Source organism: Sarcophilus harrisii, chromosome 5, assembly GCF_902635505.1.
Source record: "Sarcophilus harrisii chromosome 5, mSarHar1.11, whole genome shotgun sequence".
NCBI classification, from domain to species: domain Eukaryota; kingdom Metazoa; phylum Chordata; class Mammalia; order Dasyuromorphia; family Dasyuridae; genus Sarcophilus; species Sarcophilus harrisii.
The window spans coordinates 183063754-183089748 of record NC_045430.1 but is presented as its reverse complement, the minus strand read 5'-3'; the positions used below and the strand labels follow the sequence as shown (position 1 = coordinate 183089748).

The 25995-nt window shown below is 41.2% G+C and overlaps 1 protein-coding gene and 1 long non-coding RNA gene across 3 annotated transcripts; one reads left to right on the top strand and one right to left on the bottom strand.

Moving 5' to 3' along the window:
* The first annotated feature begins 2762 nt into the window (after positions 1-2762).
* On the top strand, positions 2763-22559 carry LOC100923275 (aldo-keto reductase family 1 member B1). 2 transcript variants are annotated; one of them, XM_031939089.1, is made up of 10 exons: positions 2763-2930; positions 9830-9997; positions 11131-11247; positions 11882-11959; positions 13733-13855; positions 14225-14331; positions 15260-15341; positions 15481-15564; positions 19214-19296; positions 22175-22559. In XM_031939089.1, exons 1-10 carry the CDS (start codon positions 2856-2858, stop codon positions 22215-22217), a joined length of 960 nt encoding a protein of 319 aa, XP_031794949.1. In that variant the 5' UTR covers positions 2763-2855; the 3' UTR covers positions 22218-22559. The 2 variants fall into 2 exon arrangements, with proteins under 2 accessions (XP_031794949.1, XP_031794950.1); XM_031939090.1 differs by having other exon boundaries at positions 2764-2924.
* Positions 17256-19516, bottom strand: LOC116419390. Its single transcript, XR_004229687.1, has 3 exons — positions 19190-19516; positions 18540-18593; positions 17256-17402 (listed from the first exon to the last, which is right to left on the bottom strand). It is a non-coding gene; the product is annotated as an uncharacterized LOC116419390 (long non-coding RNA).
* Positions 22560-25995: the final 3436 nt, after the last annotated feature.

The following is a 25995-nucleotide window of genomic DNA, read 5'->3' as shown; positions in this document are numbered from 1 at the left end:
CTATATTGCCACCAAGAAAATAAAGACAAAAAGACTTTTACACAAAAAGTGTATTGGACTCTGATGAACTTAAAAAAAAAATAGATATGACATGTTTTTTCATAATAGAGAAATGTAATACCACTGTGACAATATTACATGTCCCCAAGGTTATGTTATAATTATATATAACATATATATAATTTGGAAGACTGTGAAGTTGAACAAGGCATTTCTGTTTTCTGAGAGTCTGTTATTTCATTCGTAAAATGAAAGGATAAGTTGGAATATATCTAACTTTTTGAAGGCCTTTTCTAATTGGAAATGAGAAGGGAAGGAAAAGAGGAAAAGGAAAGGGAAAGAGAAAGATGGAAAGGAAAAAGGGAAAGAGGAAAGGAAGAAAAGGAAAGTGGGAGAAGGAGGGAAGGAAAAGAGGAAAAGGAAAGGGAAAGAGAGAAGGATGGAAAGGAAAGGGAAAGAAGAAAGGAAGAAAAGGAAAGTGGGAGGGTGGGAAGGAAAAGAGGGAAGGAAAAGAGGAAAGGGAAAGAGAGAAGGATGGAAAGGAAAAGAGAAAGAAGAAAGGAAGAAAAGGAAAGTGGGAGGGTGGGAAGGAAAAGAGGGAAAGAGAAAAGGATGGAAAGGGAAAAGGGAAAGAAGAAAGGAAGAAAAGGAAAGAGGGAGGGAAGGAAAAGAGGAAAGGGAAAGAGAAGAATGGAAAGGGAAAGAAAGGAAGAAAAGGAAAGTGGGAGGGTGGGAAGGAAAAGAGGGAAAGAGAAAAGGATGGAAAGGAAAAAGGGAAAGAAGAAAGGAAGAAAAGGAAAGAGGGAGGGAAGGAAAAGAGGAAAGGGAAAGAGAAGAATTGAAAGGGAAAGAAGAAAGGAAGAAAAGGAAAGTGGGAGGGTGGGAAGGAAAAAGGGAAAGAGAAAAGGATGGAAAGGAAAAAGGAAAGAAGAAAGGAAGAAAAGGAAAGTGGGAGGGAGGGAAGGAAAGAGGAAAGGAAAAGAGAGAAGAATGGAAAGGGAAAGAAGAAAGGAAGAAAAGGAAAGTGGGAGGGAGGGAAGGAAAAGAGGAAAGGGAAAGAGAAGAATGGAAAGGAAAGAAGAAAGAAAAGGAAAGTGGGAGGGTGGGAAGGAAAAGAGGGAAAGAGAAAAGGATGGAAAGGAAAAAGGGAAAGAAGAAAGGAAGAAAAGGAAAGAGGGAGGGAGGGAAGGAAAAGAGGAAAGGGAAAGAGAGAAGAATGGAAAGGAAAGAAGGAAGAAAAGGAAAGTGGGAGGGTGGGAAGGAAAAGAGGGAAAGAGAAAGGATGGAAAGGAAAAAGGGAAAGAAGAAAGGAAGAAAAGGAAAGGGGAGGGAGGGAAGGAAAAGAGGAAAGGGAAAGAGAGAAGAATGGAAAGGGAAAGAAGGAAGAAAAGGAAAGTGGGAGGGTGGGAAGGAAAAGAGGGGAGAAGCAGGAAAGAGAGGGAAGGAGAGAGGAAGAAATGGAAAGAATGAATATGGAAAGGAAGGAAAAGAAAGAGACAGGAAAGAAAGTGAAAAGAGGGAAGAAAGTGAAAAGAGGGAAGAAAGTGAAAAGAGGGAAGAAAGTGAAAAGAGGGAAGAAAGTGAAAAGAGGGAAGAAAGTGAAAAGAGGGAAGAAAGTGAAAAGAGGGAGGCAAGGAAAAGGAGGGAGGGAAGGCGAGGAAAAGGAGGGAGGGAAGGCGAGGAAAAGGAGGGCGGGAAGGCGAGGAAAAGGAGGGCGGGAAGGCGAGGAAAAGGAGGGCGGGAAGGCGAGGAAAAGGAGGGCGGAAGGCGAGGAAAAGGAGGGCGGGAAGGCGAGGAAAAGGAGGGCGGGAAGGCGAGGAAAAGGAGGGCGGGAAGGCGAGGAAAAGGAGGGCGGGAAGGCGAGGAAAAGGAGGGCGGGAAGGCGAGGAAAAGGAGGGAGGGAAGGCGAGGAAAAGGAGGGCGGGAAGGCGGGAAAGAAAAGATGGAATGGGGGAGTCGGGATAGGGAGGAAGAAGGGGGGTCACGCATTAACCCTTAGGGCTGAGGGGCTCGTGCTGTTTAATGCCTCAGCGCAGTACAGGGCGTCTCTTATGAGTGCGACGTATCGCAGCCGTTCCCGCGGCAAGCCCCTAACGGCACGGTACGCGGGAGAACCCCGCAACCTGAATGGGAAAGCGCGCCCAGAGGAAGCCCGGGGGCGCCCCGGCGCTGCGCTCATCAGGACCCGAGCGCCGGGGCGAGGCCGCTCGGACAAGGCTTCCGAGTCTGTAAGACGCCGCCTCCCCGGCCCGACTTAAGCTGCGGGGGCTCTGGCGCGTTCTCGGAGGTTTTGGAGCGCTCCGTGGAACTCCCCAGACGCAGACGTGCGCCTTCCTCTGCGTTTACCTACATAACTTTTACCGTCTCATTTTGCCCGAAGCCCGCGGCTTTGTACCCAAGAGGGCCCGGGCGGGATTCGAACCCATGTCCTTCAGCCCCCGGACCCCCTGTCTCAGACGCGAAAGCAGCGTCCCGCGGCAACTGGCCTCGGTATAACGTCGCGCCCGCTCCCGTTTAGAAACAAGTACACGCAGCGGAGCGCTGAGCGGAGGGAGACCGCAGGGCGTGCGCGCGCTGATTTAGCAGCAGAACCAGGCAGCCCCGAGCCCAAACCCAGCCCGGGAGAAAAAGCAGCCGCAGCAGCCGCCGCCGCGGCGACATGCAAATAACCCCCCCGTTCTGACCAATAAGAAGGCGGCGTCTTCCGGCCCCCTCCAGCGGCCGACCAATCGGCAGCGATGCCCTGTCGCTGGGGTCCGTCTATTTAAGGGCGACGGGACCGCACGTCGCCGAGTGGCCTGGTGCTGGGCAGCGCTCGTGGTCTTTCGCCGAGGCCCCTCGCAGCAGAGCCGGACATGATGGCCACCTTCCTCGTGCTGAGGAACAAGGCGAAGATGCCCATCCTGGGCCTGGGCACGTGGAAGGTAAATGTACGTCTGTCGGGGGGAGGGGCGGCCGGGTGGGGGAGGGAGGAAGGGAGGGAGGGGGCCGCGCGCTGGGCTCTCCGCCCCGCCCCCGCCCCCGCCTCCGCCCCTCGGGGCGCGAGACTCGGGGAGCGAGCGGGGGTCCCTTTTTCCGTGCCGAGAGAGAAGGCTTTCTGACCTCGTGGGCGCCGCTGCAGCTTGCCGCGGGCCTCGGCGCGTGTAGCCTGGTTATCCCGAGGAGACCCGGGCAGCCGCGGGGAGGGAGGATCCCGGGAGGGGACCGAGAAGGGGGGGGAAGGGGCCAGCGTGTGATTTACTGCGGGCTCACTGGGCCGCGCACATCGCTTTGCAAAGTGTCCCCGTTGGTCATCGTAACAGCCCGTGCCCCGCCCCGCGCCTTATAGATGAAGGAAACTGAGGCAGGCGGAGAGCGAAGGTTTGCCACAAGTTTCGGGTCCCGCGGAACAAATTTGCCTTCCGGCCCCTTATGCAGCGCCAGCTTTAAAAAAAAAAAAAAAAAGGTGCTGGCGATAATATAGGCGGCCGAGTGGGCACTTTCTGCACCCGCTGCGGCCCCTTCCCGCGGGCGGCCCCCTCTGAGCCTCCCGGACGCTGCTCTTTTTGAACTCCCCCAGCTCTTACGGGCCGGGGGGAGGGGAAGGACCTTGAGAGATGGACACTTTAAAGGGGGAAACTCATCCTCCCCTGTGATGTTCTGGCCTTCACCGCGGGGCAGAACCTTGGGCTGAGCAGAAGGTTCCCTGCCCATCATTTCCCTTTGATCGAAAGTCTATGTTCTTCCCTGGAAATTGGGCCACCCGAGGTGGGGGTGAGGAAAGGATGTGTTGTTATCGGTGAATAGTTTATTGGTTTACCCTGTTTTGTGTGTCTGTGCAGCCGCTAATATTTACTCTCCTTAATGAATCTGCAGTCTCCCGGATAGAACACCACAAACAAACGGGTAAAAGTATATAACCTGAGGGGGCTGAGGAAGTATTGACTCGTAGTGAATCCGGTGGCCCTGAAGCTGACCCTTAACCCAGAAAGAGACTGAGGAGGAAGTACTTGGAGATCATCTGATAGGGACTGTCTGCTATTTTGATTTTCCTGGTAGTCCTCTCCAGTAGGAGCGGAACGAGAAATAAAGCTAGTTTCTACAAACATTAAGCACTTTTTTTTTTTTATTTAACAGCCTTTTATTTACAGGATATATATATGGGTAACTTTACAGCATTGACAATTGCCAAACCTCTTGTTCCAATTTTTCACCTCTTACCCCCCCCCCCCTCCCCTAGATGGCAGGATGACCAGTAGATGTTAAATACATTAAAATATAAATTAGATACACAATAAGTATACATGACCAAAACATTATTTTGCTGTAGAAAAAGAATCAGACTCTGAAATATTGTACAATTAACTTGTGAAGGAAATCAAAAATGCAGGTGTGCATAAATATAGGGATTGGGAATTCAATGTAATGGTTTTTAGTCATCTCCCAGAGTTCTTTCTCTGGGCGTAGCTGGTTCAGTTCATTACTGCTCCATTAGAAATGATTTGGTTGATCTCATTTAAGCACTTCTTATATGTAGAATGCTGCTAGTTGTGGGGGTGTTGAAGTTAGGTTATTACCTGGGAGATACGGCTTATAACTACTGGATAATTCATGTAAGTGCGTAAAAGAGTTAAACACTGTTATATAAATTGGCAGAAGGGATATACGTGGTAGAAGAAGAGAGTGCTAGACTTCCCTGGGGTCTCAGTTTCCTTATTTGTAAAATGAGGTGTTTAGATTTGATGGCTTCTAGAATCTCTAGTTGGGATTCTTTTAAGTTATACTCATGGAAAGGGGAGAAGGAACTAAACATATTATATACAAGCTTTTTCTATGAGCCAGATCCTGTGCTGATCATTTTTTACAAATATTATTTTATTTGATTATTCTAGTAGCCCTGCGAGGTAGGTGCTATTATTAGTGTGTGGATGGAGAGCTAATCTCCGGGTTTGGCCTTAGGGCATGCTGGTTGTGGGTCTCAGGGCAAGGGGCTTCTCTGTATTCTGGGCAACTTTAAAAACTGTAAATTGCCTTTAGAGTAATTGGCCTTCCTTGACAGTGAATATTTCCTCATTAGGAATTTCCCCGTAACCATTTGTATTAATGCCCCATGGCATGGAACAATCTGTTCGTCAGGCAGAATACCCTTCCATTGGCACTCCCCTTCTCATGTATTTATATATGCTGACTCCCCGCGGATTTTTACTCATAAATACCTCTAGTTAATACAGAGCTCTTCTCTAGGAGCCTCATTCTTGATCTTTGCAACCTAATCATCCAAGTTTTCTACATAATTGAGTTAGAATTGAACTCCCTTTGAGCTGTAAGAATTCTGGAAGGATTATTTTACTTTATCTTTTTGTTTGCTGAACTGAATTTATTAAAAATTCCCAGAACTGGAGGTCATATATGACCTTGGAATGGAGAGAAACTGATAAAATATAAACACATTTCTTCTTAATTTTCCTTAAGGGAAGGCCTGTAGAGATTCTTGGCCTAGAAAGGGTCAGAGTTCTTGCAGGACATAGTCAGAGTTAGTATACTTTTGGTGGAAGTTGATGACAATCTTCTCTCGCCCAATCCCCCAGTGCTATGCTCTTTCCTAATCTGACCTGCCTAGGGAGAAAACCAGCAATTTGGGACAAAGGAGTTTTTTGAAGTTGTATTTGTCTTTGGCAAAGGTGAAGAAGATAAAATCTTGCTGCTCTTGTCAGGTTACCAAATAACAAGTGCACAGAAGTCAACTTCTAGGTTTCTTCATTTCCAAACTAGAAATAATTATATTTGTAGTACTCATGTCATGGAGTTGTTGTGAAGCCCAAAATGAAACTGGAAAGTGTTGTGTAAACCTCAAAGCATGACATAAATTCCTATCATTCGAGCAAAATAAATCACCAGCTACAGAACTCATTTGGTTTTTTTTGACAAAGATATTGAAGTAATTGGCCATTTTCTTTTCCAATGAATTAAGGCAAACAGAGTATCGCAGGCCAGATTTCAAATCAGGTTTTCCTGAATCCAGGCATGGTCCTCTTATCTGTTGCACCCCTGGGTGCCTTTTATACTGAGTCATTAATGAGATTGGACTCCTTGCAATAACTTTTCATTATCCTTTCAAGGCCTCAGGGCTTCTGAGACCAACATATTGAGGACAAATATATTAGATTATCTCTAAAATCTTTTTTCAGTCCCAAAATTCTGTGCTTTGTAAAATAGCAATAATGTTGCTTTCTCCATAGTGTTTAAAATACTTCCCTATAGCATTGGGAAACTGATAACAATTTCTTGAACTACTATCACTAATGATTCATTTTAGGATATTTTCATGACAATCACAAACTTGTAAATAATCTATTCAGTAATCTTTAGATCTGGCTGCTTATCATTAATAATATACCTTATCATGAGGGTACTCAATTTCTGGGAGAGTGCTAGATTTCCCTGGGGTCTCATTTTCCTTATTTGTAAAATGAGGTGTTTAGATTTGATGACTTCTAGAATCTCTAGTTGTGATCCTAGTTGGGATTCTTTTAAGTTACTACTCATGGAAAGGGGAGAAGGAACTAAACATTATATATAAGCTTTTTCTATGAGCCAGGTCCTGTGCTAATCATTTTTTACAAATATTATTTGTATTATTGATTATTCTAGTAGCCCTGCAAGGTAGGTGCTATTATTATCATACCCACTTTACAGATGAAGAAACTGAGGCTTGGAATCTGATTTGCCCTTGGTCATCCACCTAGTAAGTGTCTAAGGTAGAATTTGAATTTGGGTTTTCCTGACTGGGCATTTAAATAGCAGAGTGGATAGAACACTGAATGGGGAACATTCAACTTCCCAAATTCAAATCCTACTTCAGAAACTAGTTGTGTGACCCTGGGGAGAGCCATTTAACCTTATTTGCCTCCTCATTTTTTAAATGAACTGGAGAAGGAAATGGCCAATCACAGCCTTGTTAAAAACCCCAAATGGAGTCAAAAAGAATGAAACAAATGAACAACAATGACTTAGACCTCTAAACGGCTGCCTCCATGGATGGATACTGACTTCTTTCCCTTCCCTATCTTATATATTTGTGTCTTTTCTTAACTATTGCTCTTAATCATCTCTTGATCAAGGGGTTTGGGTCATTAGCTCTCTACATCAAAGCTTTTTAAACTGTGTGATGACCCCATATGGAGTCATGTAACTGAATGTGGTCATGAAAATTTTGGCAATGGGGCTAGGTTTCTAAATGCTGTATATCAGATAAATATTCCACCAAGATGTAATTCTTTATGTAAAAATAAACAAGCACATCCATTTCATTAGTATGCAGATTTGCTTTCACCTTTAATCAATGGTAAAATTATATGTAATACTAGAGAATTGCTTTCAAATAAATTTCCTTATGATTGATTAGCAGTAAATGTTTGATTTGTATATCTCTTTTATATACCTATACATCCAGGGTCATGTAAAAATTTCTTGGGCAAAAAGAAGTAGCAGGTGGAAAATGTTTAAGAAGTCCTACTCTATATAATAACTACAGTAGTCCTTTCTTTTTCTTTTCTTTTTAATACAGTGGTGCTTTCTAAAGATGCTCTGACATAAGTCTTGAAACTATTTGAAAGGACAATACTTTTTTTTAATTTACTCTAGGAGTAAAAATCTCCCTTTGTGTTTTAAGACCCGCCTTTCATCTTTCTGGATGAAATGTTCTGCTTGGAGCAAGGCTAATTAGCCAGTGGCTAGGAGTCAAGATATAAATTCTAATCTGGGCTGAGATGTTTGTTTGCATACTTAATATTTAGACACACTATCCCGGGATGTTCCTCTCACACTGCTGGTACTTCTCCCTGCCCCTGCTACCTCAAAGTAAACTTGAAGCACTTTAGGCAATCTGTTGGTGACACAGAGGCTCTGATTCAATTTGGAAAACATTGATTAGGTACCTTCTGTGAGTAGAACACTCTACTCTCTAGAGAGAAAATTTATCAGGTTTTCAAAAGACACAGAGATAAGAAGTATAAGTAATTTGTTGGATGATCGGTCCCAAAAAAGCTAGAATATTGGGCTAGATCTAAAAAGATGAAATTGAATAAGAAAATTAAGTTTTAAACTTGGATGCTGTAAAAAGGCAAAAGGGAATCTAGGTAAGCAGTTTAAGGTCTGGGGAGTTTGCTGTACGACAGGATCAGTATTTGTCAACTGTTTGATTAGCAGCCCAAGAGATTGAGCTTTTTTTCCTGGAAGCTGCAATATGGGGTTTGATTTGAGTGCCAAGGATATTGAGAAGTCAGATTATCAAAGTCAGAGGCCATGTGGAAAGTGGTTAAAGCATTTGTAGATATTTTTACCCTCAAAAAGAGAAGATTTGAGAACCTGATAAATTATAGCTGTAGGCATCTGAAGGTTTCTCAGGTTAGAGGAACTAGACATGTTCTGATTGACCCCAGAGTGAAAAACTAGTAAGTGGAAGTTACTTTTGATAGAAAGAAAAGTTTCTCTCCAGTAGAATGGGGCATCTTGTGAAGTAATGGGCTTCCCTTCCCTGTGGTCTTTAATCAAAGTTTGGATGACACTCGGGTCATTAGAAAGGATTATCATTCAGGTCTGGGTTGTTGAACTAAATGGGTTGTTGGACTAAATGGCCTCTGAGATTTTCTAATAACCTGTCCCTCATAATCCTGATGCTAAAGTAAAGATTCCCTAGGGGAGGGAGCAGGAAAGCTTACTGGGATTGCATTTGGATTTCCAAGAAGAGGAATTTCACAAGTTAGATAAGAGTAGCTGGAGTTTTGTTCCAGTAAGAGTCCTTGGATAGGTTCCTATTATGTTCTAGTCACTAGCCTTAGATAAATGGCCATCAATCTTAGCAATGATATTATATGCCCAGAAAAGTACAGTAGGAAAAATAGTGGATTTGGAGTTAGAAGACCTGGTTTTGAACCCCAGTTTTGCTATAACTATCTTTATGATTTCAGACAAGTTATTCAGTCTCTAGTCTTCAGTTCCACATTTATAAAATGAGCTATATAGTCTTCCCGAGAAATGAATTTGCGATTCATTTTTTTTTTCTCTAGTTGAGGGAGGTTAAGTCCTCTGCATGTGAAATAAGTAGAGATTAAATATAAACAAAAATATATAACATACACAAATAATAAATATGTAATATTTAATGATAAATATATAAATAAAATATATATATATATAATCTTATGGCATAGACACAATTTACATGAGAGATTAGAAGATAGCAGCAATTAGAAAAGTGCTTATAATAGCACAAAGATATGCTTTTTAAGTATATATGTCAGTTTAATTTTCATCAGTTATTTATTAAGTTATTATATTTATGTATTTATAAACATAAATATTTGTTTTATATATCTATGATTTCTTTATTATAAACAAATTTTTTATTATTTTTTTATTATCTGTTATTATTATTGAAGAGAGCCTGGATTAAGTGATTTGCCACAGATCACACAGCTAGTGAGTCCCTTGAGTCTGGATTTGAATTCATGCCTTCCCAATTCTAGGGCTGGTGCTCTATCCACCGTATCACCTGGCTGCCCCTGTAAAGTCATACTTTTTGACTTAGAAGGGGCTTTTGTTTTTTACTTCTTTCTTTACAATGAAGAAATCAAGATCTAGGAAGGATTGGGTGATTAATTGAAGGTCATATAAGTAGGGACAGTTCAGGTTGTAAGTAGCGTATAGCCCTCCCTCCACCTGCATCAAGTGACCTCCCAATGTTTCTGGCCCTTAGGAAAGTTTTTTAGATATGACCACTGGGAAGGAAATAATTTACACTCCTTAGGATAGGTTTTTAGCTCATATTTCTTGTGAATTTTCCTTTCAGTCCCCTCCAGGCAAAGTGACTGATGCTGTGAAGACTGCAATCGATGTTGGATACCGCCATATTGACTGTGCTCACGTCTACCAGAATGAGACTGAAGTGGGCGAGGCCATCCAAGAGAAGATCAAGGCGAACGTTGTCAAGCGGGAAGACCTCTTCATCGTCAGCAAGGTTTAACCTCCAGCCGGGCTCAGGGAGTGTGAATGCATGTCCTGCTACAGAGAGTCTTTCTTACTCCAATTAAACCAAAATCCTTACCTAACTTTTAACAAGTTAATGGGAGGGCCCATCCACTATGGAACCAAGTGTGTCAGGTCATGTTTGATTTATCAAACATGTATGGGGGCAAGACACTGGGAGGGTGCTGGGGATAGAGATGCTAGATGGAAGGGGACATGTGCATTTTTGTGTCAAAAAAAGACTAGGGAATGGGGAGTTGAGAGAGGTGTGTCTCTGTGTGATTGTGTTTAAGAAAATAATTTGAAGAACTGGACATTGGAGGAAGCTAGAGATTATAAGTAGAGTTGAAGATGGAATAAGTACATCCAAAGCTGCAGGTACAAGCACTTTTGGGATTTCTCCAGGAGGACTAGCCCCCCCGTGTGTGAGGGCTCGCTGAGCCCGTGTCAGGAATGTTCATCCCCCTTTGGGGTCTACCTGGTGCTCAATTCTCCAGGGCCTTCAAGGAGCGTATGTAGCAACCTACCCTGGGGAAGTTGGTCTCAGCAGCCAGGCTAAATCAGGTTGAAGGTACCCAACAGGCCTCAAACCCATCAACAAGTTGGGGGTGTCCACCATGAGCATTTGGACATGAGTATTTGAAGCCTTGTTGGCCAAACGGGTAGATGAGAACGGTTTGTTAACAGTCATGAGAGTGGCTGCGGCAACTGCTGCAGTGATCTGAGACCATTTTCAGACATGGAAGATGCCGAGATCATCCATTGCATTCTTGGGCCATCGCCAGCCATCTCCTTGTCTGCTACTGGACTTGAATGACTCTAAAAGAGTTAGGTTGATGACTCGTGCAATTCTGTCTGACTTAAATCCAATTCACAAGCAGTCAAGACCTCATGCCACAAAGTGGCGTTCTCTTAAGGATGAGCAACATGATGGTGTGCTCATTTAAGAAATCTTCAAAACAAATTCATTGATAGAAGTCAGAGATGGGAGTCCATTTTAAGAGTATTGGAGAGGTCAGCAGTGTTTTTATCTCAAAACCTATGAAAGGCCAAGGGAGATCCTTCCTTTGGTAAGTAATACTAAGGAGTAATGGCAATAGTACTTCATTGTTTTTTCCTTTGTAGCTTTGGTGCACATACCATGAGAAAAGCTTGGTTAAGTCCGCTTGCCAGAAAACTCTGAGTGACTTGAAGCTGGATTACTTGGATCTGTATCTTATTCACTGGCCTACAGGATTTAAGGTATGGCTATACTACCTCCAGCAGCCCCTATATCTAGAACAGATGAAATGCACGATGCAGTCTCCAAAGGGATATAGAATGCGATTTATCTTTAATCTTCATTTTAGAGGTGAGAGAAATTGAAGTTTTGAAAGTCGGTGACTTTCAAAGGCCCATGACTGTCCAGGGAAAAATTGTCAAAACTTTTGAGTCATGTGGCTTTCTTCGTGTGTATTTCTTGATCCTTTGGAGATCTAATGTCTTTAGTACATTAATATCTTACTGCAGAACATATATGTGGATTTTTTATTTTATTTTGCTTATTTTTTAGTCAACAATGATTAGAAATAAGCTTTAGAAGGAACTCGCCTCAATGTTGGGCTTTGTTAAACTGAATTGCCTTGCTTGGGGCTTTGATTTATATACACACACACTTATATATGTATACATGTGTGTATATGGATCCACATATGTGTATATAAACACACATACATGGATTTGTTCCCAAACTTATCTTTAAAAAATAGATGGCTACTTAGTTTTGGTATAGTTTCCTATATGTTTCTTTCAGAAAAAAAGGAAAGCCAAAAGAAAAAAGTATGAAATTTAATTTATGTTGATGTGATTTTCAATTTACGTTGTCTTGCTGTGACAGGCTGGGCAGGATCTTTTCCCATTAGATGACAAAGGCAATGTGGTTCCCAGTGATACAAGCTTTGTGGACACATGGACGGTAAGGATAAATTCCATTCTAGTTGGACTCTTTGAGGTATAACTAGAAAATCATTTAAAATCTATGCTGGAGCCTATTGTCTCATTAACTCCTTCAGCTGTGTGTTTATGCTTCCCAATGAGCCCCCCCATTTGATTTTTTGGGTTAGTTTCCTATTAGCAGAATCTGGCTTGGCTTTTTCATTCATTCAATAAACATTAAGCTCCCAAGTGCAGGGCATTGTACCTTAGAAATCTTTTAGGTAACATGATCCATGCCTTCATGTAGCTTCAATTCTGCAGGGGAGATAAGACACAAACACAGCTAAGTCTAGTGATAATCATTGAATGAGACATGACTTCAAAAGTCAGAAATAGAAGTGTGAGGTCCAAAGGAGAATGTTCTTGTCAGATCCACTGACGAGGCTTCGGGGATTGCAAAGGATGGGAGAGTTTGAACAGATGGGAGGAAGGAACATTCCAAGATGAAGAAACAGCCTGGGGCAACTAGGTAGTGCAGTGGATAGAGCACCAGCCCTAAAATCAAGAGGACCTGAGTTCAAATCTGGCCTTAGACACACTTAACACTTCCTGGCTGTGTGACCCTGGGCAAGTCACTTACCCCTAATAGCCCCAGGAAAAAAAGAAAGAAAAGAAACAACCTGAATAAAAGCAAAAAAAAAAAAAAAAAAAAAAAAAAAGGTGAGAGAGTAAGAAACCTGCTAAAGAATATTGGGCAGAAAAGCAGCAAGGTCAAAAGAATAGTTAGGACAATTCTGGTCGGTGGAATAGGTAAAAGTAACTTGGAGAAGGAAGAAAATTTTTGTGGGCAGATTTGTTAGGAAACCCTCACTTATTCCAGTGAATAGTAAAGTGGACGTGTACTGGGATGGTGAAACGAGACCATCAACCAGCCGTTTGGTAAATATTTAATCCAGTGAGGTGCTAAGTCTCAAGGATTCACAGAAAAGCAGAAGACAGTCCTTGTTCAAAGAATTCAGTCTTAATGAAGTAGATAACCTGCAAACAGCAGGAAAGGCTTCCTGTAGAAAGTGGGATTTCAGGGTATGTGGGGGCTGTGGAATATAAGGAGATCAGGGAGGTGGGAGGCAGGTCATGAAGAACTTTGAATGACAAGCAGAATTTTGTATCTGGTCCTGAAGAAACAAGAAGCCACTGTGGTTTATGGAGTTGGGGAGGTGGCTTGGAGAGGGGAGATGGTCAGATCTTTGTTTCAGGAGCCCCAGTTTGATGGCTGATTGGTGGGTGAACTAGAGGGAGCAGAGACTTGAGTCCAACAGGCTGCTGGAGTTGTCCGGACATGAAGCAGTCAGGGTCTCCATCAGGGTGACAAAGAAGGAGAAGGGGGAATATTCAAGGGAAGGTATGAAAGGAAAGCAGATTAACTGAAGCTGAAGAGAAAGAGATATCAGTTATGGAACTTTAAAGAATTATGACATGGTCTGAAGAGAGAAGGGAAGACTTTTTAGTTAGACATGAGGTTCTTCATACAAAATTAAGAATAAGTTACAATGTGTAAAGAATGGAAGAATAATTATCAGAATAAGGTCTTGGGAAGAGGCAAGAGGTCCTTGCCCTCACCGTCTAATCTCATATCAAATTTCTGACTGTATCCCCTCCTAACCCTTAGCCAAAGGCTTTGCTTCCTACTTACTGAAAAAACTGAGACCATTTATGAAGAGCTCCTCCTGTCCTATCACTTAGATAGCTTCCCCTTCTTTCTTCCTTCACTCTGGTGTCAAGAAGGTTTTAGTCATTTTCAAACTCTTTTCAGGCCATGGAAGAGTTGGTGGACATAGGACTGGTGAAAGCCATTGGAGTCTCCAACTTCAACCACCTCCAGATTGAGCAGCTTTTGAGCAAGCCGGGGCTGAAGCATGAGCCGGCAGTTAACCAGGTAAACAAGAAAGAATAATGGTGCCCTTGGGCTGTACTTCTGAACCCTGACATTTTTCAGACATTTAATAGCCAGGAAATAGGTTTCATTCTATCTACCTAGACTTCAGGGCTGATAGGAGAAGGCACGTGGGGGACTGGAACTGCCATATTCCAAGGATCAAATCTATTTGGGCAAATCTTGTAAAATTAGAGAATCCAAACCAGACTTTTGGTCCTAGTGATACCTGTACTGTGGTTCCTATGACAGAGTTTCCATAAACTCAGACCATTAATAGTGAGAGAGAGATTCAAGATCGGTGGTTGAGATGGAATCTGGCTGTGTTCTGGAACTAGTTATTCACTTGGTACAATACTTGTTGATTTACAGATTGAGTGCCATCCCTATCTGACCCAGGAGAAGTTGATTGAATATTGCCAGTCCAAGGGCATTGTGGTGACAGCCTACAGTCCCCTGGGCTCTCCTGATCGGCCATGGTGAGGAATCTAAGGAGCCATAATTTCTTGTCTTCTCATGAGGGATTGAAGCAGAGAGGAAATATTAATTCTAAGGGAAATGCTTCTGGGGGCTGCAGAGCAAGCCCATCCAGGTGCATCCTTTTTGCGTTGTACCTAGTCATGGAAGGGCAGGATCAGGAATTAACTGATTATCTCAGTTAATTGAGATTGATTATCTTAGAAAAGAGCAATGTGGAATAGCAGTAGGTAGAGGACCTGCCTCTGAGTCGGAAAAGCTTCTTTGAGACTTAAGTCTTGGACAGTTGCCAAGCTCTATTGCTAAGGTACTTTTCAATGTGGGGGGTTCTTTATACCAATGAAAAAAATTCCCCCCACCTCTTAGCGGTGGTCAGTTTTATAAATTAGGAAACTGAGACCCAAAGAAGTTATAATTAACTGGCCCAAAGTCACACAGACAATAGATAATAAACCTAGGATTTTAATAGTTAATATCATTTATTATAATAATGAAAATAATTATATTATTTAAATTAATATTTTAATATAATTCTGCCTCCTATACCAGGTTTCTTTCCTTTATCGTATACCTACTACCAACAAGACCTTCTTTACCTTCTAGGAAAGGTTTAGCACAATGACCCAATACTATGCCAGTTTGTTGTTGCAAAGCTCTATAAGAATTCAAACCCAGTTTAATTCAGCAAGTGTACCTTGTGAGTGGGGGTGGATGGGAATCCTTTTCCTTTCCTTAGCTCCAAATGAAGCAAATAATATTCACTTGGCTTATAGGGTTTCAGAGAGAGATCATTAATTATCACTTTCATTTAAGATGAAAGTGACATGAATTTAAAAGTAAAAAAAATTAAAAAGTAAGATTTTAAATTAATTCAAGTTTAAAATGAGTGTTTATTATTAAAAAAGATATTAAATATCTTTTCATTTCTAGGGCCAAACCAGAGGATCCTTCTCTCTTGAATGACCCCAGGATCCAGGCCATTGCAGAAAAGCACCAAAAAACTGCAGCACAGGTATGGGGGGCTCTGCTACCTCTTACAGGCCTTCACCTTCTGTCCTTGGAATCATTTTTGCTAGCCCTAGCAGTAAATGATTTGTCTTAAGGAAGGAGGACCTGGTGGCCCCATGGTGTCTCTCTCTTTCTATCTGCAGGTTCTGATCAGGTTCCACATCCAGAGAAAAGTGATTGTGATCCCCAAGTCAGTCACCCCATCACGGATTTCTGAGAACTTTCAGGTAAGATGTCCATGGACCTTAGTTTTCTTCAGGAAAACATGCTGGCTGATATCCCTCTGTCCTCAAAACAGGTTTTTAGCCTTTTTTTGTACTATGGATTCCATTGGCAACCTAGTGAAACCATGGGCCCTTCTCAAATAGTGTTTTTAAGTACTAAAAATACTAGAATTACAAAGGATTGTGATGTATTTTAATTAAGATATGCTTACAATTCAATTGAAATGTGCTTATCGGAATATTACTCTTAAATTATATTGAAATTGTTTTTTTCCAGTCATGTCCATAGGATACGCCTCTGTGATCCCATTTGAGGTTTTCTTGGCAAAGATACTGGAGTGGTTTGCCATTTCCTTCCAGAGCTCATTTTACAGATGAGGAAACTGAGGCAGACACGGTTAGGTGACATGCCCAGAGTAACCTAGCTAATAAGGGTCCAAGGCTGGATTTGAACTTGGGAGAAGATGTCTTCCTGATAAGCACTGTACCACCTAGCTGCCCCTACAGTGTGTGTGTGTGTGTGTGTGTGTGTGTGTGTGTTTACATGTATATTATATATGTTTGTATATATAAAATATATGTAACTATATATATGTGCTTATAATATATATAAACATGCATATATATATACACATGTATATGTGTGTGCGTGTGTGTGTATATATATATACACACGCACACACATGTATATATTTTTGACTTCGTTACTCTCTAATACAGTCTTTTAGAGGAAAAAAATGGATAGCTTTTTTCATGACCTCATTTCCAAACACATCCTCTTCTCCTACCCAAAGAAATTATCCTTTATAATAGAATAAAAAAGAAAGGAGGAGGTTAGGAAGTGAGTCAGCAAAAATAATCAAAAGTATCAATTGAGTGTGACAGTAAACACATTGTTCCCCATCCCTCCTGCATTTTCTGGGGCCACATGTGGGCCAGGCCATTCCTTACCAATCAGGAAAGGCTTCATGGAGGAGGTGGCGTTTCAGCTGGGTATTAAAGAAAGAGTGGGAAGCGGGGGGAGCATTCCAGGGCTGGAGGATGGTACGGGCCAAGGCAGAGGTGGGAGAGTGACTGGGACAGAAGAATCTGGTTTGTCTGCAGGTGTAAAGTACCCAGGGGAGGATATAAGGAAAAAGTAACTCCCTTTTAGGCAGCACTAGGTAGTGAAGAAGGTACTTTATTTACCATAATCCTTGAGGTAGCTTAATGGAAAATCCCAGTCACTCCAGCAGCTCAGAGTTAGCCACAGAATCCTCCTGTGTCTCCATATTGGGAGCCTTGGAAGGCAACGCTTCTTTATCACTAAAGCTCTTCAGGCAGAGTGTGACATATACATCAACAGACTTGGAACTGGATATGTAAATATCTTAAAATACTTAATCGCAGACTGTATCCTATGATATCAAATAGCAAATATTTGAAGTACTGAAGTATTGCAACAAGTTATATTTTGCCCATTCTGGTTTTAGAGGTTTGCTATACGTAAATATCACAACTGCCAGACTAAGTTTAAGGGCACAGAATGACTTGGCACATGTTCAGTAAGATTACATAGGTTTGTTTTTGGGTTATGTTTGATTTGGGGCAAGAGTTATATTTAACTCTTGTTATACACAATCATACACAGCTTTGCTTCATTCACAGAGCACAAAACAGTGGCATTTTCTGGCAAAACCTTCTTTACCCCTCACTAGAGATTTGATGGTTAAATCCCTGCTGGGCTGATTGCAGTGTTTTAAAACTCCATCCTTCTAGGCTTTCTGTTGAAGCACAGAGTCACAAAAAATGGGACTTTACGAGTGGGTTTTTATTTTCAGTTGACTTCTTCAGAGATCACACTATAGATAGAAACAAAAATATGGAATTTAAAAAAAAATTGATAATAAGGTGTCATACTTTATTGTAAACCATTTTGCAATGTTAGTACATTATCTTCCTTTACACATTTTTTAAAATGTACAACCACTGACTGGATGATACTATTGAATGCAGCTATGTTCTTTCATGATTTTTTGCTCAAAAGTTTTAATCCCTAAGTCATTGAGTTTTCTTTCAATGACTCTTTCAATGGGCTCTTGAGAGCCCAGGGTTCAGATACCAAATAATCCCAAACCAAATGAGATAAAACCCAAAATGTTCCCAATAAGAACTAGGTCCCATGCCAAAGGAAAATAATCCCTTTGGAAAAGTGATAGTTATTTTCACATGGAACTTTAAAAAAAAAAAAAAAAAGTAGGCTGTGGTGGTTGCCCCCTTTTTGAATAACTGGTTAGACAAACTTCCCTTCACTTTAATGGGAAATAATCCCTCTCAATCTCAGATCTAGAGTCCCCTTGAAGAAGGAACTCTTCAAGTTTTAAACATACTTCTAGGCTTCTTAGAAGAAATAAGCCCTTTAAAGCCCAGCTTCTTTAACTCTGATTTTGTGACCCCATATGGGGTTTTATAACTGAATATATGGGGGTTGCGAAATTATAATTTATTCCAATAAATGTCTGACTTGTATACCTATTTTATGTAGTTATATATTGGGATAACATAAAAATTTCTCAGGCAAAAAGAGATAATGAGTGGGAAAAGTTTTAAGAAGCCCTATTCTAAGATTTAACAACACCCTCCTGATAAAATTAAAAAGCCACTGGGACCCTCCTCAGAGAAACTAAATGTCCTGAAGTGTAAAGTTTCCTCAAAAAAGGATATCAGTTCTTAGTATAAATAGCTGAGATTACCCCCCCCCCCCCATCCTTGAAAAAAGACAAATTTCTTCAAGGATTAATTAATCCTTAATTAATTCCCCTCTTGAAACTGAGAACCCTCTTTGAGAAAAGGAATGGTTTTAAGTTCTTTAATAGGGGTTTTTCCCTAAGGAACTAATATAAAAAGGACTTTATGTTGTCAGTTATTTCCAAATTGCCATACTGAACACAAAACAGCAGCCCAAGACAGACATAAAATAAAATTGTAACTTTCCTTACCTTTCAGCATCCTTCTATGTGGATAGGAAGCCTTCTTTTAAGGCATCCAACATTCTACAAATAAATTGTAAAGATAACGAACTTAGACCAGTTGAAACTCCTTAAATGTCATTTTGAACTCCTCCTCCAGCTTTCATTTAGAGTGTCTGTCTTCTTATCTTTAGGAAGGGACCGTGTTACCCAGATCTTGTGCAAATTTGCTTTTTAGTATTAGTGATCTCTACTCCCCTCCCCTCCAAATCCCCCACCTTCATTCAACTTTGCCTTCCAGGGATATGAGTTTCATTCTGAATCCCACCAGTTGTAGGGTATATAAATATCCCTTATAGTAAATTGCATCACTTCATATCTTAAAACATGTCTTTAAAAACACATAGTTTGCTTCAAAATTAGACTCAAGTTTTCCCCCCAATTTCCATAGACTTGTGTTTTTTGAAATTTTATTTTTATATTATTATTATTATTATTATATTATATTATTTATTTTATATTATAGTTTATATACTTTTGGGGAAATAATAGAAAAATAATTTCTGGAGGACAGGGATTATTTCACTTTTTTTGAATCCTCAGTGCCTTGCAGAATACCTGTCATATAGTGAAATGAGTACTATTGTTTGATTTCAGTTAGCATTTTATGTCAAACTCACCAGAAATGTCATTTTCCTTTGCAGGTATTCGATTTTAACTTGACTGATGAGGAGATGTCCACGATCCTCAGCTTCAACCGTGACTTTAGAGTCTGTTCCTTGGTCAAGTAGGTTTCTCCTCCGTGCCATCTCCCTATCTCACTCCTCGGGAGCAGAGTACCCTTGGAGGGCCAGGACCTCTAAACTGTTGCCCAGAGAGTCTGAAATAATCCCCATGGTTCTTGCAGAGAAGACCTGGAAAAAGGGCAGACTCTGTGTAGCCCCTCTGAGCTCTGGGCTGGCAGATGCTTCAGGCCAGCATGGCAGCCTGCCTGGACCAGACATAGCTGGCTGTGTACTACATCTGTGTCCCTGGGGGAAACGGGGGGTTTTATGTTAAATGAAGTGAGAAACTGAATTACACAAGGCCCTCTGGGATCATTCCCTAGATCTTTCCCACAAGTCATCTAGTCTAGTTCTATCACTTTGTAGTTGAGGGAATTAAGAGTTAATTTTACCAAAGTCAGACCAGGGAGTAAACAGAGCTGGGACCCTCTGATTCTGGCTTTCTACTGGGCTTGGATGAATCTGGTAAATGTCCCATCGCCATCTAATTCCAAAGCCTTGTGGGGGGTAGGAAACACTAATCCCAGGTCTCCTCCTTTTGAGGAAGGGCAACTGGTGGCTCAGTGGTCACTAGGAAGACCTGGATATCATTTGTCCCCAGATACTTCCTAGCTGTGAGATCCTGGAACTTGGAACATTTGCCTAATTTTCCTCCACTATAAAAATAGGGATAATAATAGCACTTACTTTGTAGGGTTGTGAGGATTAAATGAAATAATATTTGCACAAAGAACTTAGAATAATAACTTGGTACTTCTGCCCCCTTTTTGGTGAGGTAATTGGGTTTGTCCAGTGTCACACAAAGGTTAAGGTTGGAACTCGGGTCCTGATGTTAGGACCAGTGCTCTGTCCACTGTCCCATCTAGCTGTACTCCCTCCCCTTTTTAAAAACCAACTCTTCCCCAGAGTTCAGTCCTTTGCTTTGACTTTTTAGTCTCTCTCTGATGTATCCCCTAGTCCTGCAATATTCTCAGCCTCCCTTTTCTGTAGGAGATGCTGACTCCTGCTTCTTCTGAGGCGTCCAGCCTTTCCAAATGCTCGAAGGCCATCAGCTTGCCTTAAGGGGGACTCTTTTGTCCCCAAAGAGTTCTTCCTTAATTGGCCTTTTTCTTGGCTAATGCTCCCTCCTGGCAGCCACACCTGACATCTTAGGGTGGTCTTTGACTTTTGTGTATATGTGTACTTGTATTTAAATGACCCTGTGTGAGTACATGAACAAGAGTCAGATAAATATGTGCATTAATGTGTGTATGTCCATATATACACGTCTGTTATGTATCAGTATGTAATATACATTTGTGTTTAATATGTAGAAGTGTAAATTCTGTGTGCACATATTTGTGCTGTGAACTTTGAGGATGCTGAATAGTCCAGGACACCATGGCCTTGTCTTTGGGTTGTCTTGGAGATTCAAATGACATTACGTACTGACAAATTAACAATACTGGGAAATGTGACAGGAGTCCAGAGTAGACTTGGATCCCCTCAGGATGAATAGGGCAGTTCCAAAAAAGTAGGTTTAAGCTAGGCCTGGAAGGAGTCACAGGAATTGGGGAGTATCGATGGAAAGAATCATTTAGATTCAGGCTCCCCTTTCATTCCTCTGCCACCTAAGGATTTAGTTTTTATCATTTCATATTTAGATTACTTTGATAACCTGACTTGGGAGTTCTTAACCTGGAGTCTGAACTTTTCCTCTTTCTCCAAATTTACTATTTCAGTATAATTGGTCTGTTTTATGGTCCTACGCATTTCATTATATGCATTTAAAAGTTATTACTCTGAAAAGGGGTCTGTGTCACAAAAAAGGTTTAGGAATCCCTGGAATTAGTTCCCTTTCTCCATCTTTCACCCTTCCCTCTCCTCCCACCCCCATTTCTAATAGAAAATTATTGTCCCAGGATAACTTGTAGGTATAGGTAGCCACAGAAGATTTTTGAATAGAGAAAATAATCTGATCAGTCAATCAGTAAGAATTTTTTAAGAACACTCTGATATAAAGCCCAATTAATGCAATGGTCTTATTTAGAAAGACTTAAAACGTTTTCATTTCCCACCTTCTTTTTTCCCACTTTTTTTTGGAAGGGGAATTCTCCTCACTGTAAAATTTTTGTTGTCATCTAAATAGATCCGTTACTCCCCCCTCCCCACCTACATTATATCTTGGGCTTTCTCAGCATCTCACTTTTGACTTTCTGAAAAATTTATATTGAAGTAGCCTTTTATACCTTCATGGTTTATAATGAGATCTCCCATTTATATATAGCATGTTAAACTCTTCAAACTGCTTTCTTTGCAACAACCCTGAGAGAGAAGTAGTAAATGCATCCTTATCCATTTTACAGATAAAAAACTGGTTGTGATTTTCCCTCTTCTCCCCATCACCCTCACCGTCAACAAGCAGCAAAGTGGAAATGGGGAGACTGGCAGCCTCAGTCTAACTCCAGTAACTTTCCATCGACACTACCCAATTCTTATGACTCCTTCCAGGTCTAGCTTAAATCTCATTTTTATTGATCTGCCCTGTTTATCCTGAGGGGATCCGAGTCTGCTCTGGACTCCTGTCACATTTGCCAGTGTGTTTTTGCATGGCTGGTACCTCCTCTGTTGTCTGAATCTCCCCAAGAAAACTCAAAGCTCTCAGAGGAGAAGTCCATGGTGTCCCCTGGGGCCCCATCAGGTCCTTAATAACTGATGACTGATTTGGCAGAGGAATCATTAGGCTAAAACCCTGACTCCGAGGGATCAGCCCTGGACATCTTTTAGAACATAATTATTTTTGTCTATTCTAATATTTTAAAAGCCTACATTCTCCCTTCTTTGTCTTCATTGTGGTCTGAGGCCCTATGTTGAAAGCAAAATTGTCTCTTTACTTTGTAGTGCTGCTTCTCACAAGGATTATCCCTTCAACATCCCCTATTAAATTCTGGCTGGCTGCTGTCCAGGGTTCGGATGATGGTCTCCTGAGACTTCTAGCTTATCTGATGAGTATATTGTTCTTCTGCATTGCGTTGGTCAGTCCTGCTCCCAAGACCTGGATCACCCTGAATATCACTGTGAGACCTCAGCTGGATCCAATGAACTCCTGGTTTTCTGGACCCTCTCCCTGCCTAACTGGGAGGAATACAGTGTGACTTCCCCCTCCCCAGATGGGCCTACAGACAAGAATTATTCCACCAACAGTTTTCTTCCTTTTAGTAACAAATAGATTTCATCTGTTTGAAGTTATAAACCCTAACTTCTTGCTTTAAATAAAAAAAAAAAAGCATTATATTCTTAGTTTTTATTGTGTTCTGTAATGTTTTTATAGTCGGTTGCCCAACTTTTTGGAGCCCTATGCCTCTGGAACGTGTCTCAGAAATATTAAATGTTTACAGAACAATTCACCAACTAAAAACCACACACTCCATTCCTGAGTTCTGGGAGGGGGGGCCAGCTAAGGAGAGTCTGGGGGCCCAAAAGCACCTCTGACATGAGATGGGGAATGTGATTGCCGTAATCCTCTCCCGCCCGAGGTAATCTCGTAGCCTCAGCCCCCTTCCAGTCTGAACCAACCTGGATATTTATCTTGCCTCCTTTTATACTTGGAAGCCTTCTAGCATGTGTAGCTTTGCACACATCCATTCACACTTTCTTGTCTAGTTTTCCCTTCTGTGATAATACACTTTTAAATTTCATACAAGATAGCACCCAAAAAATCACAACTGAAAGGCTGTGAAAGGGTGGCAGAACAATATGCTGGGATTTAGGTGACTGGTACCATTAATTAGCTTTTTTATTTGTAAAATGAAGGGTTATACTGCGTCTCTAAGGGTCTCATTGTTTTAAGAGTCTGTAATTTCAGTGTTTACCTTGTGAAACAAATGTTACATGGGGTCAGTATCGGTATTTTTCAGGTGACTCATGCCATGAAGTTGCAGCAGTTTTGTCAGGAAGTCAGCCATTCTCCCGCAAAAGTCCATCAAGCTTCCTGAGAGGGACTGCTAGTAGGGTGAATATAGCTATGTATTGAAAATTAGAAGGATCCTTCATTTTTGTACAATTTAAAACATTTTTTTCTGAGGTGTCTATATAATTTCACCAGACTGCCTAAGAGGTCCAAGACAGTCTAGACTTTCTTATTTTACATGTAATTAGAAACCATGATAAGAAAACTAAGGAGTAGAAAGATCAACGGCTTTGTCCAAGTCACACAAATGAGTGGACTGAATGGCCATCAAGAACATCATTCTGCATCAGTTCATAAAAGTCCAGGTTTTCTGGAATACTGGTACCTGATTCAATGATAATAGGGAAGTTAGGAAGAGAATGAGTTCGGTTTTGGACTTTTGTTTAAGATGCCTGTGAACATCCTGTGTTCTGTCTAGAACATTCAGTTCTGGATGCTGGTGTGAGACTGGAGGTAAGGGTTGCATAGCTGAAAGTTATTAGCATAGATGATATATGAATTCTTGAGAGCTAACAAGATCACTAAGCAAAACAGAAAAGAGGGAGAAGAGATTCCAGGACAGGCTGTGGGAGAACCATTAGTGGGAGCATCTGAGAGACTGAGATGGAACAATTAAGTAGGGGGAGACAAAGCAGTGTCAGAAAACCAAGAGAAAGATTATCTGGGAAAAGAAGGTGGGATAAAGAGTGTCAAAAAGCTAGAGAAGTCAAGAAGGACTGAGAAAGGTCATTAGCTTTGGCAATTAAGAAATCACTGGTAACTTGTGTTTAAATGAATGATGAGAATGGAAGCCATGCTTCAGAGGGTTAAGAAGAAAGGAAAGGCTACCAACAGAAATGAAGATGGGGATGATGAAAAAGCTTCTGAATAATGAGAGGAAAAATGGAGAAGGGACTTGGCTAGTAACTTCCTTTTAATAGACAAAACAGAAACGGAGGAGAGGGGGAGCTATGGAAGGTTTGAGGAGGGATGGCATCTCATTTTCACAATCCCAAAATTTAGACTTCTTGATGAGGTCCTGAATGGTGTGCTGACAGAGAGAAACTGAAGAATCGATCCCTGAGCAAATAAGGAAAAAGCTAGGATAGGGATCAGTTTAGCATCATGGTCTCACTCTCTGGGGAGGTCATCCAGTCAGAAATCTAGGTTATGTCAAACCCCTGAGACCCACCCTATGGTGGGGTCACTCGGCAAGTCACTTAACCCTGTTTACCTCAGTTTCCTCATTTGTCAAATAAGCTGAAGAAGGAAATGACAAACCAGTCTAATATCTTTGCTAAGAAAACTTTAAATGGGATCACCCTGCCATGGCCTGTCAGAATCCCAGTCATGTCCCTGAGGTTAAATTCTCCCGATAAATCTACTTATGGCCCATGCCATGGTCACTGCCCTCCTTGGGTCAAACCATGACCCTCTCCCTCACAGTCTTTCTCCTTACCACCCCCCTCATACATGGTATCTCATGATGGCAGTCAGAGGAGAGAAGGGTGGCAAATAGGAGAGTTTATGTGCTGAACCAAAAAGGACCCTGTAAGTTCTCATGAGAACCTGAACTTAGCCTCACATATTAGATCAAATCACACACATACTAAATCTGTTTTTTCTGGGTATAAGATCTTAGGAATTTGTTGGAATGTTGAAACATTACTACTGGAAATTTGCAGCAATATTTGATTTGATTTGGTTTAAAAATAGGTTGTTAAAACAAAGTCCTGATAACTTATCTGAAGAGGTAAATTATCCCCTAATTAGATGAAGTATGTTACTTTCTAAAACATACATAGGGGTAATTTGTAAACATTACAAGTTATGCTTTAAAATTTTATCAGCTCTGCTGGTTATGTGTATAAACTTTATGAAATTATTTAGCTGTTTACTATATTGTGGATTTTAAAAGTTTTAAAGAAAAAGGAGGAAAGGAAAAAAGGTGATTTTACATATATGGGACAAGAAGGATTGATTTGCAAAAACAATTGATAGTTTGGATGAAATATCTAGTTAGAATAGCACATGGAAAAGTATTGATTTTGTTTAAATAATTTTAATTGGTGTGTATGTTAAAATTTTAAATGACTATAAATTGCACGAGATTCCAATCCATTTTTGTAATAGGTTGTCATGTTTATATGGCTATGATGTGAAAATTGTGAAATTGATAATTGTGTAAGGATCATTGTAATATTGAAACCTGAAATTGTTGAGAATTATTGGTTTGATGAGTTGCTAGAAAGAAGGGAAGAGAGTATGAATATGTTAGAGAGAAAAGGAGAGAGACAGGATGTTAGAAAGGAGAGAGGGACAAGAGATAGGTTGGAAAGACAGGGCAAGTTTTTTAATGAAAGGAACTTGCCATTGCTAGAAGAAAGAAAACACACTGGCAGACTAAATCCTGAAAGGGAGTGGCACTCTAAAAATTGTTAACTGTAAGGAGGAGTGGGGAAGGGAAAAGGTAAAGATTTAATTTACCTTCCCCCCCTACTGGATATGATTGAGCCTTGTGAACCTTGCCAGTCTGCTAGTTTCCCCATCCCCTCTGCTCCTTTGTCTGCTCTCTCCACTCCCCCTCCTCCTTTTGATCCCCTCCTCTCACAGGATCCATAATACTGGCCTGGAGAACTAGTGTCTGCCTCTGTCCTGTCCTGTCTCCTTCCGCTTTCCCATCTCCCCTTCCTCCTCCTTAGTCAGCCTTTCCCCGTCATCTTCCTCTCTTTAAGAAATGGCTTGCATTTAACTGAATGTTTAGTTTAGTTTT

Excerpts from the sequence above, each read along its gene's own strand:
- LOC100923275 (XM_031939089.1), top strand. The coding sequence starts at position 2,856 with ATGATGGCCACCTTCCTCGTGCTGAGGAACAAGGCGAAGATGCCCATC. Across the intron at positions 9,998-11,130 it reads ACCTCTTCATCGTCAGCAAG|CTTTGGTGCACATACCATGA; the intron begins GTTTAACCTCCA and ends TTTCCTTTGTAG. Across the intron at positions 15,342-15,480 it reads ACCAAAAAACTGCAGCACAG|GTTCTGATCAGGTTCCACAT; the intron begins GTATGGGGGGCT and ends TTCTATCTGCAG.